The 19,020-nt window shown below is 42.0% G+C and overlaps 1 protein-coding gene across 2 annotated transcripts in view; it reads right to left on the reverse strand.

Moving 5' to 3' along the window:
- Positions 1–3,774: 3,774 nt before the first annotated feature.
- wdr61 (WD repeat domain 61) overlaps positions 3,775–19,020 on the reverse strand; it is a 23,611-nt gene continuing 8,365 nt past the window's right edge. Inside the window, exons 4-11 of one of the 2 annotated variants that reach the window (XM_020513479.2) lie at positions 18,638–18,743; positions 15,909–16,081; positions 13,908–14,056; positions 12,682–12,775; positions 6,114–6,207; positions 5,909–6,001; positions 4,321–4,399; positions 3,775–4,177 (exon numbers count right to left, since the gene is read on the reverse strand). In XM_020513479.2, the coding sequence (XP_020369068.2) occupies positions 4,088–4,177; positions 4,321–4,399; positions 5,909–6,001; positions 6,114–6,207; positions 12,682–12,775; positions 13,908–14,056; positions 15,909–16,081; positions 18,638–18,743 (878 nt within the window). In that variant the 3' untranslated portion in view covers positions 3,775–4,087. The remainder of the gene's footprint in view (positions 4,178–4,320; positions 4,400–5,908; positions 6,002–6,113; positions 6,208–12,681; positions 12,776–13,907; positions 14,057–15,908; positions 16,082–18,637; positions 18,744–19,020) is intronic. The other variant, XM_048617142.1, reaches the window with a different exon arrangement.

The following is a 19,020-nucleotide window of genomic DNA, read 5'->3' on the forward strand; positions in this document are numbered from 1 at the left end:
GTGGAGCTGGAGGAACACAGCAAGCTAGGCAGCATCAGAGGAGCAGGAATGTTGACGTTTCTGGTCGGGACTCAACCAGAAACGTCAACTTTCCTGCTCCTCTGATGCTGTCTAGCTTGCTGTGTTCCTCCAGCTCTACACTATTATCTCAGATAAACATAAAATGTTTGTTCCCTTATTAGCATGATGTGACAAATAATTTTCCCCAGTGATTTGTACGGGGCCCCAGCTTCGCACCAGATATCAATGACTTGGCTGAAGAAACAGTTGTTAGATAGGATTAGAGATAGTAGGAACTGCAGATGCTGGAGAATCCGAGACAACAAGGTGCAGGGCTGGATGAAAACAGCAGGCCAAGCAGCATCATAGGAGCAGAGAGGCTGACGTTTCGGGCCTAGACCCTTCATCAGATAGGATTGTTGAGTAGGAGTGGCACTCCTTTGTACCCCTGTTGGCTTGTACCTCATAACAACAGGTAGCTTGGTCCAAGTGTGAGTTTCTCAGCAGTGAACTCTAATATAACTCGGAAAGGCCGATGCAGGTACGAGCCTGTATCTATTCAGGAAGAGGACTTTGCTACTGACCTGGCACTAAAATAGATCTGGAAATCACAAGCAATTGAAGGATCAGTGACTTGTGCTCAGAATACGTGAGTTCAATGAAATATTATCAGCCGTGGAACATATAGTTCATCATTTATGACCCCACTGTAATTATTCTCTGTATTTATATTGAAACTTCCTTCAATGTCTCACCCATGAGCTTCTTAACAAGACTAGTGCGCCATCCTACCATCCCAACGATACTGCACCTCGGATGGGAGACTCTCACTGGGTGTGGTTCTTGGTGAGAATCTCATCATTTCAGAGATGAAGCATACTGTCACATCTTTTGAGACAATCAAATTGAAATTAAACCTCAAGCTCCATTTAAGAATATAAGAACTAGGAACAGGATTAGGCCATTCAGCCCCTCAAGCTTGCTCTGCAATTTAATACAATCATGGCTGATCTCACCTCAACCTTAACTCCACTTTCCCGTCTGCTCTCCATAGCACTTCAATCCTTTACGCATTTAAAATCTGTCTGTCTCCCTCCTAAATTTACTCAATGTCTCTGCATCCTTCATGCTCTGGGGGAGTGAATACCTTTGAGAGAAGTAAGTCTCCTCATCTCTATTGTAAATCTGCCACTGCTTATCCTAGAACTATGACCTCTCGTTCGACATTGCCCTCCACGAGGAAACTTTCTCCATCCACTTTTGTATCAAGGGATGGGCAATAAATTCTAGCCTGTAAATGATCTGTGTGCTCCATATCCCATAAATCAATAAAAACAGAAGTCCTTCACAGAAGGAAATCTGCCATCCTTAACTAAGGACAGGCAATAAATCCCAATGACACCCTGATCACAGGAGTAAATATAAAAAAAAAGGTCAGAACAGACAGCTTTAGTGATGGTGTTAAAAAAAAATTAAACGCAGAAAATTGAAGATTGTTGATGATTAATACAAGAATCATTCAGTGTACATGCCAATTCTCTGGAATGAATCAATTATGGTATCAGCTTTGACGACTGCAATATTCTCATTATCGTTAATTAGTTACTTAGCATGGCCTATATTAAATGTATTAATTGCTGACTATTTGAAAAATACCCAATCTCATAATGCGATTATAACATGCAATTTATCAGGGGCCCTTGTAACCACTGATTATGGCAATTTTCACAGAATTTACATTTCACAGAATCCCCAGTGTGGAAACAGGCCATTCGGCCCAACAATTCCACACCCTGTTCTTCCTGTGGCTAATGCACCTAACCTACATATCCCTGGACACTACGGGCAATTTAGCATGGCCGATCCACCTAACCTGCGCATCTTTGGACTGTGGGATGAAACCGGAGCACCTGGTGGAAACCCACACTTGGAGAGAATGTGCAAACTCCACACAGACACCCAAGGTTGGAACGGAACCTGGGTCGCTGGTACTGTGAGGCAGCAGTGCTAACCACTGAGCCACCGTGCCAGACTCTCAATGACTTTAGAGAAAAGTAGGCACCACAGGGGATACAGTGCTTTATTCCCCCTCCAAATCCATTTTGATTTAGTACCTCCTGTCCCTTTTGATGGTTTGCATTGCCCTTAATTGACTTTGCATGTAAATATCTAATTGGCCAAACAATGTGGTTTATTGTGATAGTTGGTCTTTAATGAGGAAATAAAAACAAAAAAAAAGTCGCAGTGAGTTTGCTGGTGGGAAAATCACTCAGTTGTGTGACATAGTACTTCTGGGTATAAAAAAAGAGCCCTTGTGGTGTAGTGGTACCATCCCTACCTTTGAGTCAGGAGGTCTGGGCTGAAGTTCCATTTGCTTCTGCGGTCTGTCATAACATCTCATAGAAACATAGAAGATAGGAGCAGGAAGAGGCCATTCGGCCCTTCAAGCCTGATCCATCATTCTTTATAATCATTGCTGACCGTCCAACTCAATAGCCTAATCCTGCTTTCTCCCCATAACCTCTGATCCCATTTGTCCCAAGTGCTATGTCTAGTCGCCCCCTTAAACACATTCAATGTTTTGGCATCAACTACTTCCTGAATTCCACAGGCTTGCCACTCTTTGGGAGAAGAAATGCCTCCTCACCCTTTGGGTGAAGAAATGTCTTCTCACCTCTGTCCTAAATCAGCTACCCCGAAATCCTCATACTGTGACACCTAGTTCTGGACACACCCACCATTGGGAAAATCCTCCCTGCATCTACCCTGTCCAGTTCTGTTAGAATTTTATAAGTCTCTATGAGATCCCCCCCTTACTCGTCTGAGCTCTAGCGAAAACAATCCCAACCTAGTCAATCTCTTCTCATATGTCAGACCGTCTTCAACGAAGGGACTTGCATTCAGACTAGCATAATAGTCTTTACAACTGGAGAATTGCATGCAGTTCTGGTCACCACAGCATAGAGAGGGTGTAGAAGATTTATCAGGATATTGCCTGGGCTGGAGGGTCTGAGCTATGAGGAAAGATTAGGTAGGCTGGAATTGTTTTCCTTGGAGCAACAAAGGGTCAAGGGGAACGCAAGAGGTGTACAAGACTGAGAGGCATAGATAGTGGGATAGGAAGGCACTTCGTCAATTAGTGGAGGGGTCAATAACCAGGGGGCTGTGGTAAGTGGTAGAAAGCTAAGTGGAGAGTTGAAGAGAGTACGCTGAGAGTCTGGAACTCGCTGCCATAGTGAATGTTGGGTTCTGAAAATCTTGTAACATTTAATAATGTTTAGATAGACGTTCGCATTGCCATTGCCTCCAGGGCTATGGGTCCAACAGCTGGAAAATGGGATTGGTGTAGTAAAATTTTTGTTGACATGTATAGACACAATGGGCCAAATAGCTTCCTTTTGTGCTTTTAAATGTCAATGAATCACCTGCCTTCAAGTGCAAGTAATTTAAGTTTCAGCCCAAAGCTAAGCTACATTGATGAATTCAACCTCATAACAATTTAAACCAGTGCTCTGAAAAAAGTTTCTCAGCTTTAACCCGCATTGAGGTTTATACATGGTCACAATCCCTCGGTTAGCTGTGGAAAGGAGAGAAGACCTTTGCAAGGTGGCGGGGGTGGGGGGGCAGCAAAGCAGTCAGCCATGGCTGCCTTGGAGCTTGCGACCCCACTTGGGGCCCTGACCCCCACTTTGGGAAGCCTTGATCTAAACGGTTCATCAGCTTTTCTTCCCATCAGTGCATGGTTTTGGCTGCATTAAATCAGGTCACACGACATTTATAAAACAAGGTTTATTTAGGCAACCTCAAGAAGAAGAACAAAAACTAAGCCTTACATGGGATACAATATCAACACAAATACAATAAAAAGTTCCTTTTGTGGGAAAAGACATATAAACTAAATTAAAACAAAAGCTGGAATTGTTTATCTGATTCAAACAGGACTTCAAAAGATCCCTCCTTTTGGTTCCATAATATTTCAGTCATTGTAAAAAGCAGCTTATTGGCTTTCACCCATTCCCACATAGGCGCTATTCTGAGCTTGTGCATGGAGAATCTAGATTACAGGTTTATTTTGTGCAAGCAAACTTCAGATTGGACAGTCATAAATATGGATCTCACGATCATCTGCCACAGAGACAATCTTTGATCCATTCCCATTGTACTTCGCACCCCAGACCTGTTGAAAAAGCAACATGATTTTATTTAAAATGTCTATTTAATGAGGCATTTTTTAAGATCAAAGGGACAGAACTATAATATTTACTGCTGAGAATTCAGGGGCTCAAAAAGTGTGCATCAGCAGATCGGAATGATAGTTACCTGGTCCAGGTGATCAAAGAAGGTGTGCACACAACTTCTTGAGGCAACATCCCAAACCTTTACACTTTTGTCAGAGGAGCTGTTGCAGAAAACAAGCAACTGGTTACAAACAAGCGAGCTAGGAACAGGAGTAAGCCATTCAGCTCTTTAACTCAAATTAGCAAATCATTCACAGGGCTATGGGAACAGGGATGTCAGACTAATTAGAAGAAGGCGGCACGGTGGGTCAGTGGTTAGCACTGCAGCCTCACAGCACCTGGGACCCGGGTTCGATTCCATCCTTGGGCGACTGTCTGTGTGAAGTTTGCATATTCTCCCAGTGTCTGCGCGGATTTGCTCCGGTTTCCTCCCACAGTCAAAAGATGTGCAGGCTAGGTGGATTGGCCATGCTAAATTGCCCGTAGTGTTCGGGGAGGTGTGGGTTATAGGGGGATGGGGATGGGTCTGGGTGAGATACTCTGCAGTTCGGTGTGGACTTGTTGGGCCGAAGGGCCTGTTTCCACAATGTAGGGATTCTATGAATGAGAGAGTCAGCACTAGCACAACGGATTGAATGGCCTCTAATACTGTATAATCCCACAGGGCGGCATGATGGTACAGTGGTTAACAACTATCACCTCAGCAGCCGGGTTTGATTCCAGCCTTGGGTGTCTGTCTGGAGTTTGCATGTTCTCCCCATGTCTGTGTGGGTTTCTGTGGGTGCTCCAGTTTCCTCCCACAGTCCAAAGATGTGCAGTTAGGTGGATTGGCCATTTTAGATTGCCCATAGTGTCCAGGGATGTGTAGCCTATGTGGGATTACAGAGTGGCTCTGGATGCTCTTTGGAGGATTGGTGTTGACTCAGTGGACTGAATGGCCTCTTTCCGCACTGTCGGGATTTTATGACTTTACAAACTGAATATAGAAGAAATTATAGTTGTACATTTTCCCACATTTATCTTTTAACTGAATGTTTTGATCAGAAATCATCTCTGGAATGGTTAGGAAATACAGCATTGATGTGATGAAACAACAAACCTGCAAAATTAAGCCCCGCGTTTTATTGCTCCCGACCTTTGACTTCAGGTCAAGCTCTCCCTCTCAAGCCTCACCCTGCCCCTTCACTACCTGACCCCACAATGGCTTAGCAGATCAGAGACACAGGCCAAGGCCATGAGCAAGGAGTACCTGACTGCCCTTAACACAACACAGTTAACTTGCCCCTCAGCTTTCACTATGTGACAGAGAAGCTGTTGTCAAAAGGGACACAAGTGATCATTGCTACTCTCAGAGATTAAAAACAAGGGTTCCAAATATACGTTGTTCTGTTGGTCGGGTTACAGGCCAACCAAATAGCCTTAGAAACCTTAGGTTTAGAATTCAGTACAACACTTGGGTCATAAAGCTGCAATATTGGACACTAGTGCATAAATAAACCTAGAATGAAATTCCCCGACCCATTAATTTAAACAAGGTGATGCCCTCACTGAAATGGCAGAGGGAATCTCAAAGAAACTCTCAAGTCTTTGTATGTTAATGACACATCACAATTTCAGTCTGAGAGACTGAAACAATATTTCAAAATTATAAGCATTCATTAAACCATTACCTTGATACAAAATGTGTGTCATCTGGGCAGAAAGCCACACTCAGTACCCAAGATCCATGACCACTCAGTGTACCTGCAAGACTGGCATGTTGGCTGTTGGAAGAATCAGATGAACAGGGAGTTGTATTAACTACGCCCACATCATATTGGGGTTGCTACATCATGTATAACAAATAACTGAAGCGGGTACAATAAAATCTCTTACACATCATAAATCTTTATGTAGCCATCATCAGAGGCTGTAATTAGAAGTTGAGAATCCGGAGAGAAAGTCAGAGATCGAATTGGCTTGGCATGACCTAAAAGTAAAAGAATTGAACTATTTTAAAAGATTGCTGACGAAGACACATCTTGCCGAAGTTGTTTGTCTCATCAGGACAATTTACAAAAATACCAATGTGAAAAGGATCAACATTTTTTATAACATGATAGTAGCATGCTGATTGGTTGGCATGTAGACTCTAATTGGTAGAAGTACGTGAAGAATACATGTGTCAGATGATGATTGCCAGTTAATTACCATACTTGTTTAAATTTATACCAGGCAAGTTAACTCTGACTGGTCAAGACATTACCCTGAGAAATGAACCAGGGAATGGCTATGATCTTTTTTGTTTAGTTTATACAGGTACAGTGAACGTACATTGATTTTTCTGTCTGCAAAGATCAGGACTGTTTTTAACATATGTAGTTTGCAAATAATGTCAATTGTAAATTGATTGTCAAATGTACTTAGCATAATCAGGACTATGTAGAAAATGTTACCCAAATCACACAATTATATGTAATGCTGGACACAGTTTGGTGTTTTGCAAATATGGGCTGGTTGGATAAGGTTAGTACCTTTCCTCTTGTATTCGAATTTACAGGAATAAAGTTTCTTATTGATCCAAACATTCCATAACAAATAGACAGAATAATAAGGTAGTACACATAAAAGGAAGGAAAGAATGATAGGCAGCTATCTGGGCTGTCACTGACCCAAGGTCTTCCAGGTGAATGGCGAAATGCACCAACAGATGAGGTTTAGAAAGGGCCTCCAGCAGGCCACTGGAGATTAAATAACTGGACAGGACCCTTCAAAGTCATGGTCTGCGACAATCCTCTACCACGAAAGTAAATCCAACTCACAAACATGAAACAAAAAGAAAAATCAAAGAACTGTGGATGCTAGAAATCAGAAACAGCTAGAAAAATTCAGCATATCTGGCAGCATCTGTGGACAGAAAGCACAGTTCAAATTTCAGGTCCGGTGACCCTTCTTCAGAACTAGAAAAAGGTTAGTACATATGCTAGAAAAGGGATGGGGGAAGGAGTAAATGATAGATGGAGATAGAGCCCACAGAGAGAGAGCGAGAAAGAAACACAGAAGGAGCACGCACGAGAGAGACAGCGCAAGAAAAAAGCCTGGATGCGGGGGTTGGGGTAAAGACATGGGAGTAAGTGCTCAAGCAATAAAATGATTGAACTTAGAGTCTATAAGATTGCAGAGTTCCCAACTGGAAAATGAAGTGCTGTTGTTTCAGCTGGAGCTGAACTTCGCTGGACCACTGTAGCAAGCCTGAGATAGAGATGATGGCCAGGGAACATGGTGTGTTAAAATGGCATGCAAACGGAAGGGCAGGATGATTTTTGCGAACAGACTGTAGGTGTTCCGTAAAGCAGTCACCCAGTCTACGCTTTGTCTCCCTAGTGTAGAGAAGACCACATTGTGAGCAGCAAATACAGTAGACTAGATTGAGTGAAGAGCAAGTAAATTGTTGCTTCATCTGGAAGATGTGTCTGAGGCCTTAGATAGTGAGGAGGGAGTAAGTAAATGGGCAGCTGTTACTCCTTATCTGATTACATGGATAGGAGCCGTGGGCTGTGGGGAAATATTGAGAGTGGAGGAGGAATGGTCCAAGCTGTCCAAGAGGGAAAAGTCCCTGCGGAAGGCTGACAGGGGAGGGGAATGTCTGATGGGGGCATCCCGCTAGAGGTGGTGGAAATGGCAGCTAATGATCCTTCAGATGTGGATGCTGGTGGGATGGTAGGTGAGGACAAGGGGTCCCTATTGATATTTTGATGGAAATGGGGGTGACAGCTGAAGTGAGGGAGGTGGGTCAGACACAGCAAAAGGCCCTGTACTTGGTTGAGGAAAGTGGTGGATGTTTGGGAGACCCCCTTGTCGAAGTTAGCACCATCAGAACAGATGCGATGGAAGTGGAGAAATTGAGAGAATGGAATAGAATCTTGGAGGAAGTGGGGTGTAAGGATGTATAGTCAACCTAACTATGGGAGTTGTTGGTTTGTTGGAATACTTTAGCCTCATCCCGTGTACATATCCAATATGTGCAAAAAAAAAAAAAAATTAAATGATCTTCCATTAGTGATCATTCATTTTCTGGTTGGTGTCCCGTGCTTGGACAACCTGATGACCCCACACAGAGACCACTGCAATCAGTTGCGCTGGCACTGCACAGTGATACAGGTGAAATTCTTGTTAGAGAGGTCACTTGATTGTTCAGTGAGATTTACTTTATGTAACAAGTACCATTCCTTTGTCACTGACCACAAACACCAAACCGCAACCTCCAAGACCACTTCCCCTGTCAATGCCACACTGATTATTGGTGCAGAGTATTAGCCAAACGGCCTCTCACCCTCCATGGAAAACAACTACACAGAGGATTACAAGCCTGAATCCATCACTCAATTTCATGTCATAGCTAAGTATTGCTTTATTCTTGGGATGTGGGCATTGCAGGCTAAGTTAATATTTATTGCTCATCTCTAATCTTCCCTAAGAAGGTGGTGGTAAGCCACCTTATTGAATCATAGAATCCTTACGGCATGGAAGCAGGCCATTCGACCCAGTGAGTCCACACTGACCTCTGAAAAGAATCCCACTAAGACTCACCCCTCAATGTAACTCTGCATTTTGCATAGCAAGTCTATCTAGCCTACACACCCTGCACACTATGACCAATTTAGCAAGGCCAATGCACCTAACCTGCACATCTCTGAACTGTGGGAGGAAACCAGAGCACCTGGAGGAAACCCATGTAGACATGGGGAGAATATGCAAACTCCACACTGACAGTCGCCCGAGACTGGAATCAAATGCAGGTCCCTGGAACTGTGAGGCAGCATGCTAACCACTGAGGCACCATGTTTCCCACCCCCCCACCCACCAATCACTGCAGTTCGTGTGCTCCAATGCAGATATATAGCACCGGAACTGGCCCTTCGGCCCACCATGTCTATGGCATAGAATGGTTGACATTCGAAACTAATCCCATTTGCCTACACACATCTGTAGCCGTCTCTTACCTGTCTGTTCACGTGTCGATCTGTATGTCTCTTATACATTGCTATCATATCTGCTTCAATCATCTTCCAGGCACGTATAAAAATTTTTCCTTGCACATCTCCTTTAAACTTTTCTCCTCTTAGCTTAACCCCATGTCCCCTAGCATTTGATATTTTCACAGTGGTAAAGAGATTCCAACTATCCAACTTGTCCATGCCTCTCAGAATTTTATATACTTGTCAGATCACCCCTCCACTCTAGTGAAAACAATCCAAGTTTGTCCAACTTTTCCTTATAACTAATGCACTTCAATTCAGTAAGCCTCTTTTGCACCTTCTCCAAAGCCTCAATCCTTCCTATAGCGTGGTGACCAGAACTACATACAATACTCCAAATGTGGCCTAACTAAAGTCTTATACAGCTGCAACTTTAAACTCAATGCCCTGACTGATTTAGGTCTTCTTTACCACCTTATCTATTTGTATTACCACTTTTAGAGACCACCTATGGACCTGCACGCCAAGACCTCTCTGTATATCAATGCACCTAAGAGTCCTGCCATTTTCTGTAAACATTCCTTTTACATCTGACCTGCCAAAATATATGACCTCATGCTTTTATGGGTTAATCTCCACCTGCCATTTCTCCACCCAATTTTCCAACTGATTTATGTCCTGCTGTATCCTTTGACAAGCTCTCATCTTCCACAACTCCACAAATTTTTGTGTCGTTTTCAAACTTTGAAATCAGACCACTTATATTTTCATCCAAATTATTTATATTAAAAATAACAGAGGTCCCAGCACTGATCCTTGCAGACCACCACTGGTCACAGATCTCCAGTCAGAAAACACCCCTCTAAAATTACCCTCTGTCTTCCATGACCAAGCCAATTTTGTATCCAACTTACCAATTCACTGTGGATCCCATGTGACTTAATCTTCCATATCAGCTATTTGACCTTGTCAAATACTTTAGTGAACATCCACTGCTCCACTCTCAAACATCTTCATCACTTCCTCAAAAAACTCAATCAAATTTGTGAGACAAGACACCCCCACATGAAGTAATGCTGACTATCCCTAATAAGTCTATCATGTTCCAATGCGAGTAAATCCTGTTCTTAAGAATTGTCGCCAATAATTTCCCTACCAATGACATAAGACTCACTGGCCATTAATTTCCTGAATCGTTCTGTTGCCATTCTTGAACAAAGAAACAACAGTCTTCTGGTACCTTACCTTTGGCTAAAATGGATACAAAAATCTCTGTCAAGGCCCCAGCAATCTCCTCCATTGTTTTCCTCAGTATCTTGGGATAGATACCATCAGGCCCTGGAGACTTGCATCAACATGCCCTAGACTATCAACACACCCCTCCTTAATCTTATTATCATCCATGTCTTTCTCCTTGGTGAACACCGATGTAAAGTAATCATTAAGGACCTAACCTACTTCCTCTAGCTCTACACATAAATTCCCTCCTTGTCCTCGAGTGGTCCTACCCTTTCCCTAACTAACCTCTTGCACCTAACATACATATTAAATGCCTTAGGATTCTCCTTAATCGTACTTGCTAAGGGCATTTCATGCCCTTTTAGGCCTCCCAATTCCTTGTTTGAGTTCTTTTCTGCTCCCTTTATATTCGTCAAGGGTCTTGGTCGATTTCGTTTTCCTAAACATTATATATATGCTTCCTTTTTCTTTTTGACTAAACTTTCAATATCTATTGTCATCTAAGGTTCCTGAATCTTGCCATCCTTACCTTTCAACCTCACAGGAAGATGCTGGTCCTGAAATCTGATCAACTGGCCCTTAAAAGATTCCCATATGTCAGATGTTGATATACCATCAAACTGTTGTCCCCAATCCAATTACTCCAATTCCTGCCCAATATTGTTGTAATTAGCCTTCACCCAAGGACCAGTCTTATGCTATCTATTACTATCTTAAAACTTATGGAATTGTGATGAGTGTCCCAAAATACTTCCCCAATGAAACTTTGATCACCTGGCCAGGCTCATTCCCTGACACAAAATGTAGTACTCCTCCTTCACTAGTTTGACTATCTACATACTGCTTTTAAGCAGCCCTCCGGGATGCACCTAACAAACTCTGCCCCAGCTAAGCACTTGGCACTAGGTGAGTCCCAGTCTATATTGGGGAAGTTAAAAATCACCCATGACAACAACTCTGTGGAAAGATGTGAAAGAACCAATCTGATAACATATCAGTTCCTGTTTCTCCCACTGGCTATTGGGAGGCCCATAGCATAGCCAAATCATAGTGACTGCACCTTTTTTATTCTACCAATACAACCTTGCTGGATAAGCCTTCCAAGATGGCCTCTCTTAACATAGCTGTGACATTATTCTTAATCAGTAGTGCAACTCCCCTACCTCCTTACGTCCCTCCCTATCACACCTGAAATATCTAAACCCTGCAACACCAAGTTTCCAGTCCTGTCCTTCTCTCAACCAAGTTTCTATAATGGCTACAACATCTTAGTTCCATGTCCTAATCCAGGCTCAAAGCTCATGTGCCTTACCTGTTACACTGCTTGCATTAAAATAAGAACACTTCAGACCATCAGCTTGCCATGTTCATTAAACCGGCCCTGCCTATTCTTCCTATTAGGCTTACTTGACTTAACGTTGACCTTCTCCTCAATTACTCCACTGCAACTGTTTTCTTGTGGATGGTGTTGAGCTTCTTGAGTGTTATAGAGTCATAGAGCCCTACAGCACAGAGATAGGCCCTTTGGCCCAAACGGGTCCATGCCCACCAAAACGTCCATACATGCTAACTCCATTTCCCTGCAGTTGGCCCATATCCCTCTAAACCTTTCCTATCCATGTATTCGTCCAAATGCCTTTTAAATGTTATTAACCTACCCGCCTCAACCACTTCCACTGGCAGCTCATTCCATATGCATACCACTCTCTGTGTAAAAAAGTTGCCCCTCAGGTTCCCATGTATTCTTTCCCCTCTTACCTTAAACTAATGCCCTCTAGTCCTCGATTTCCCAACCCTGGGAAAAAGACCGAGTGCATTCATCCTGTCCATGCTTCTCATGATCTTATACACTTCTATAAGATCCCACCTCCTCTTCCTCCCCACCTCAGTCTCCTACGCTCTAAAGAAAAGTGTCCTAGCTTGTCCAACCTCTCCCTATCGGTCAGTCCCTTGAGTCCTGGCAACATCTTTGAAAGTTTCTTCTGCACTCTTTCCAGTTTAATAACATCCTTCCTATAACAAGGTGACCAAAACTGAACACAATACTCCAAGCGTGGCCTCACCAGACGCCCTGTACAACTGCAACATAACTTCCCAACTTCTGTACTCAATGCCCTGACTGACGAAGCTCAGTGTGCCAAACTAGAGTGCTGTTGGAGTCACATCATCCAGACAATTCGGGAATATACATTGTGTCAGTGAATTGGTTTCCACTTATCCCTCATGCACAACCCCAGCATTTTTACCTTCTAGCGTATGCAGAAGCTTTCCAGTTGCAATATCGAAAATGTTGATGATACCATCTATAGCACCGCTGGCGAGGTACTTCCCATCGGGACTCTGCAGTGACCACAAGATTTATTTTTTACGATGTGAATCAACATAGTTCCTACTGCATATGCCATGAAAGAATGATTCTCACATTCCGCGCCGAGCAACACAGAACTAGTCATAAAACACAGATATTGTTAAAGAGCAAATAGCTTACTATTCACTGATGCTAATTAATTCTATTCAACTCCACACAATAAAAGACTTCAACAAAAAGCAACATTTAAGGGCATAACAAATCACAGACACAATCCATTCAGCCCATTGTGCGTGAGCTGATATGCTGCAATTCTGTTTAATATTTGTTTCATAGTATGCCCACCTCCAAACATGGTTAAAGTCACATAGATAACTTCCTGACTGGCCATCAGACAAGAAGTTACATGCTTTTATTGTTCATGGTAAATAGGGTCAGCTCTAAAGGCCGTTGGATTTTCAGATTTGAGCATGTCAAAAAAGGCAGACAAAATTTAAGACAACTATTACTGTTAGCTCATTTACTGACTGGAACATGAAACCGTCTAATACTTATCTGGTCTCTTTTTATTATAATCAGCATGTCTCCCACAATGTTGCAGTCTATGTGGTTACAGACACAAGATTAAACCACGTACCAACCTGCACTTGTATACCACCTTTAATGCTTCACTGCGTGGTATCAAACAGAATTTGGCTTCAAGTTACCTCAGGAGATGTTAACATCGTTAGAAGAACTGGGTTTTAACGGAGGGAAAATAGACAAGCAGTGAGCTTCAGGGAAGAAATTTCAGACCTAGACAACTGAAGGCCATTAATGTTGCAGCGAGGAAACTTGTACGTAATAAAGGACTAGAACTGGAAGGTATTTCAGAGCATCATTTGGTTGAAGAAGTAAGTTACCAAGGTAGGGAGGCATTGGGGTCATGGAGTCCAACCAGTGCACACATCAGGCTTACAGTATAATGGCTCTGATCGTGTTACCAGCCAATATGTAGCCATGCAGTAGAAATTAACTCCTAAATTTACGGGGTGTGCAGGAGAAAACTATGGGAGATGGAACAGAGAGAATATCCAGTTGAATTAAATTTAGAAGAAAATTCTTTACCAAGATTCAAGATAGCATATAAACTGTAAATAAAATAAGTCTTCTGGTTCATCTTACATATGCAATACTGAGGATGAATTTCCCTCTTGTATCCAAGGATGATTCCTTCTTTCCACTTTCAACACCAAAGATATTAACTTTTCCCAAATGACTCCCTGTGGCTAAAAATTTGCCATCTGGAGAGAAAGCCACGGACCAGGCATCAACTGAAGGAAAACAAAAGTACTTCATTAAAACCAGTGTTGGTTCTTTAACATAAAGCAATAAAACTTATGGAAGAGAAAAAAAAACACTGCAAAAGGAAACTGGAAAATCTAATTTGATTTTGAAGCTTCTACATTCCCAGTTCTGTACAGTGTGAACAAACTTGAAGACATGAAAGAGATACACAAGTCAGGAGCAGATAACAAGACAGCAGTACATTCTGACTGTTTATTTGAGGCAAAGAAAAACAAAACAAACAGCAAGAGAGTTAAGGCAATCATGGAACATAAATTTAAGTTACAGACTTGTAACCTCTGTCACACAACTGAACTGCAGCGTTATAATAAACGAGTCATTCATTTCCCTCACATTTCGCTAAGAATGGAGTTTAACCCTGCCCATCATTTTCAGATTGTACACTGTTATGAAGGTGCAGATTATAGACAAACTGTGCAAATCATTTCCTAATTTACAATTTAAAATCTAACATATGGCACCCAAATTCATACACACGTTTAACCTGGGGCTGCTTCCTAACAGCAGAAGAGATTGAGGGGAATAATGATTGATTTGTATAAGCTTATGAGGGGCAGGGATGGGTAGATAGTACAAAACCTTTCCCTTGATGGAGGGATCAATGATCAGGAGGTTCAGATTTAAGGTAATGGGCAGGATCTTTAGAGGAAATGTGTGGAATCTGGAACTCACTCTAATAACATTGAAGACGTTTTAAGTGCGTACTTGCAATGCCAAAGCATACAGTCTATGGGCCAAGTGCGGGAAAACAGAATCAAAACAATTAGCTGGTTGTTTTTGACTGATCTGGATGCAATGAGCCAAAGGGTTTTTTTCTGTGCTGTAGATCTCTATAACTCTGATTTACTCTCCAGTTTACCTCACAGAAAGCTGAAGCAACTTCAGATTCCTCCCAGAACTCATAGGTTCTTGCAAATGGAGTGGAATATTCATTGAGATTTTAAACAATTGATCAGTTTTCTTGGCTGTGTTTATCATCATATGATTTGCAATCTTGAATCTTCCATTTTATCTCCCACCACCCTGAAACTTCATGAATTTGAAGACTTGAGAATATAAAACAGCTTCTGAATTAAGAGACAAAAAAACTTCCTGAAGAGGGTAATACCGAAAACTTTGACTGATCCTTTCCTCTAGACGCTGCAGTGTTCTTCCAGCCTCCTGTCTGAATTAATTTGTTTGAATTTAATTATTTAGAATCCCTACATGTGGAAACAGGCCCTTTGGCCCAACAAGTCCACACCAGCCCTCAGAGCATCCCTCCCAGACTCATCGCTCTATAAAACGCGTAATCTACACATCCCTGAACACTACGGGCAACTTGGCATGGCCAATCCACCTAGCCTGCACATCTTTGGACTGAGAGAGGAAACCCACGCAAACATAGGGAGAATGTGCAAACTCCACAGAGACAGTCTTCTGAGGGTGGAATCAAACCCGGGCCCCTGGTGCTGTGAGGCTGCAGTGTTAACCACCGAGCCACTGTGCCACTGTGCCACTTCAAATCAGGAGTATTTTGCGGAACATCCACCAGAACATGGCTACATCTTACATTGGATAGGAGCTGACCTCCACTGGCTGGAGATGGCAGCACCCACTTAAAATGACTAACAGAAGGTTCATCAGGTCCAGATGCTGGAATAAACCAGCATGATTCAGCATTCACAATAATATCCAAAGCTATTTGATCATACGTACATGTTATTCTAAACAATTTCAATCATTGGAATTCAACCAATATTCGTTAATTATACAAACTACAGTCACAACTGTAAGCAAGTAGCAGTAATTTATTGAAATAGGCTGCAAAATTATTACCTGGTCCAGCATCCAAAGACTTAATCTGCTTGCCTGATTCTAAATCCCAAAGGCGGATATGTGCATCCAGAGAACTGGAAGCTGCAGTGGTGCCCGAGTGATTAATGTCAACTGAGACAACACCCAGTTGATGACCCTCTAGAGTCCATTGCAGTTCCAGCTTCTCATCCACCCTGGAGCAGAAAAGATACATGAAAGTGAAGCAAAGCTGAAAAACAGAGCAGTTCTCCTACATGCCACTTCCAGCCAAAGTCCATGACTGCCGGCATAACAAAACCTATCACTTTACTGCTAACACGAGTTTCTAATACCACAGGTTCAAATTTGTATTTGGGAAAACAAGGTAACCTCATAGGCAATTAGAGGCTTCTTGCTGTTTGAGGTGATTGAATCAAAGGTTAAAATATTGAGGTGACGTAGAGAGAAACTGTTTCCACTGGCTGGGGAGTCTAGGATAGTTTTAAACTTGTAGAGGCAAATATTTTAGGAAGGTAATTAGAAAATAACTCTTCACAGAATTCTCTTCCTCAAATGACAATTGATGCTGGATCAATTTTTAATCTTAGATTGATGGTTTTTTTCCTTAACAAATATGTTAAGAGACTTGATTTTGGTCACGGGTCAGCCATGATGTTGTTAAATGGAGGCATAAGCTCAAGAGGTTAAGAGGTCTACTCCTGTTCTTATGTTGTCTTCTGTGGAGGTTACCAGCTGCTTACAAGTCTCTGGAGGCCAACCAGAAAATATGTTTTGCTACTATTCATAGTCTTTCATGTAACGTACAGTGTATTACTCATTAGGACACAACATCTAATAATCAAGCATTTGGATCATCCAGTTTTGAACCATTTAGTCAGGGCAATTGCAAGGTGAAATGTGCTAGCTACCAGATTAGGCCACTCAGCCCTTCAATTCTGCTTCTCGATTCAATTAGATCATGTACAAATCTTGACGCTTCAATGTATCATCAATGGAATTCAAATAACATTGTTTAGCATTTAGTAAGTTACAGGGACATGCAATACTGCCTGCAGTTTCCACGTGTGGGTGAATACTGTTTGAAACAAGTGAGATCATGCAACAGGTCCTTAGTTTGCTGCAGAATATATAAGTCAATCCTATCTCCTAACTGAGAAAGTGCGTCTAACGAAGCATAAGCATACAGTAAAATACTGAATTTAAAAATCATTTGTTAATTTATTTTTAGCTACTGGCCCTTTTCTCGACTTCCATAATACCTCCATCATGACGCCTAAGCATGACTCAAGACCCAGTTTAAGATACCAGGCAAATTTGTTAAAGAATTGAACAATATAAAATCTCATTACATTAAAAAGCTTATTATCTAACTCGCCTATTGGACAGCACAAAATTTCCCAATGATAATAATTCAGCTAAAACTTGTAAATATATAAAGTTATTCTGTTTCTCCTTTAATACCTTACCACTGTAAGACATGTAAGATTTTAAAAGTCTGTGATGGAAATGTAAATTGATTCCTCTCCCTTCTATAACTTTCAAAGTGACATCCCAGAAAGGAACTTTATTGGAGTACAATGTTGATAAGTGTGAGGTCATCCATTTTGGTAGGAATAACAGTAAAATGGACTATGTTTTAAATGGTAAAAAATTGCAGCATGCTGCTGTGCAGAGGGAGTGTCCTTGTGCATGAATCGCTAAAAATAGGATTACAGGTGCAGGTAATTAAAAAGGCAAATGGAATTTTGTCTGCCATTGCTAGAGGAATGGAGTTTAAAAACAGGGAGGCTATGCTGCAGCTGTGTAGGGCCCTGGTGAGGCCACACCTGGAGTACTGTGTGCAGTTTTGGTCTCCTTACTTGAGAAGAGATATACTAGCGCTGGAGGGGGTGCAGAGGAGATTCACTCGGTTGATTCCAGAGTTGAGAGGGTTGGATTATGAGGAGAGACGGAGTAGACTGGGATTATACTCATTGGAATTCAGAAGAATGAGGGGAGATCTTATAGAAACATATAAGATTATGAAGGGAATAGATAAGGTGGAGGCAGGGAGGTTGTTTCCGCTAGCAGGTGAAACTAGGACTAGAGGGCATCACCTCAAAATAAAGGGAAGCAGATGTAGGACTGAGGTCAGGAGGAACTTCTTCACCCAAAGGGTTGTGAATCTATGGAATTCCCTGCCCAGTGAAGCGGTTGAAGCTACCTTGCTGAATGTTTTTAAGGCAAGGCTAGATAAATTTTTGAACAGTAAAGGAATTAAGGGTTATGGTGAGTGGGCAGGTGAATGGAGCTGAGTCTCAAAAAGATCAGCCATGATCTTATTAAATGGCGGGGCAGGTTCAAGGGGCCGGATGGCCTATTCCTGCTCCTAGTTTTTATGTTCTTATGTTATGTTCTTAAGAATTATTGAGACACCCCAAACCTGGAGTTCGTGAGAACTCCAAACTAAAATGAAACGAGTCATCAGTCATGCACAAACTGATCCAGTCACTCAAATTTAAATTAATTTAGCCTCTAATCAACAGCTACAAAAGAATTCTAACAGTATTAGCGTAGATTTGGTGAGTTGCAGCCAGTTGTTCCCATGTCTAGATTGAAGGGATAAGTACCAAACCAGACAAAAGTCTTACTATCAGCATTATCATTTTGCCAGTTTGCTTTCAAGTTTAAACCATTAAACTATTTTAATCCAAGAATGCTGACTTTTGCACCAAGACAAAGTTCCACAAGTTGGAATATTATACGCTTACCATTTCCAGACTTTAACAAGGTCATCCAGCGACCCAGTCACTATGGTTTCTGAGCTATCCTTCTCACTCTTGCCCCAAGCCACAGACCAGATAGAATCGTCATGAGCTGTCAAGAGGTTAGAACCAGGGGCTAAGTGTTGAATGCTCATTTAAAAATCTTTACTACAACTAAAATGTAGAGAGGTAATACGCAGAAAGGATCACAAAGCTTATTGAAAGTATCAAGTTTCCTGAACGTGGAAGATGAAAAATGGAGGTAGTAGGAACTGCCGATGCTGGAGAATCTGAGATAACAAGGTGTAGAGCTGGATGAACACAGCAGGCCAAGCAGCAGCAGAGGAGCAGGAAGGCTGACGTTTTGGGTCGAGACCCTTCTTCAGAAA

The sequence above is a fragment of the Rhincodon typus genome, chromosome 36 (genome assembly GCF_021869965.1).
Source record: "Rhincodon typus isolate 14 chromosome 36, sRhiTyp1.1, whole genome shotgun sequence".
NCBI classification, from domain to species: domain Eukaryota; kingdom Metazoa; phylum Chordata; class Chondrichthyes; order Orectolobiformes; family Rhincodontidae; genus Rhincodon; species Rhincodon typus.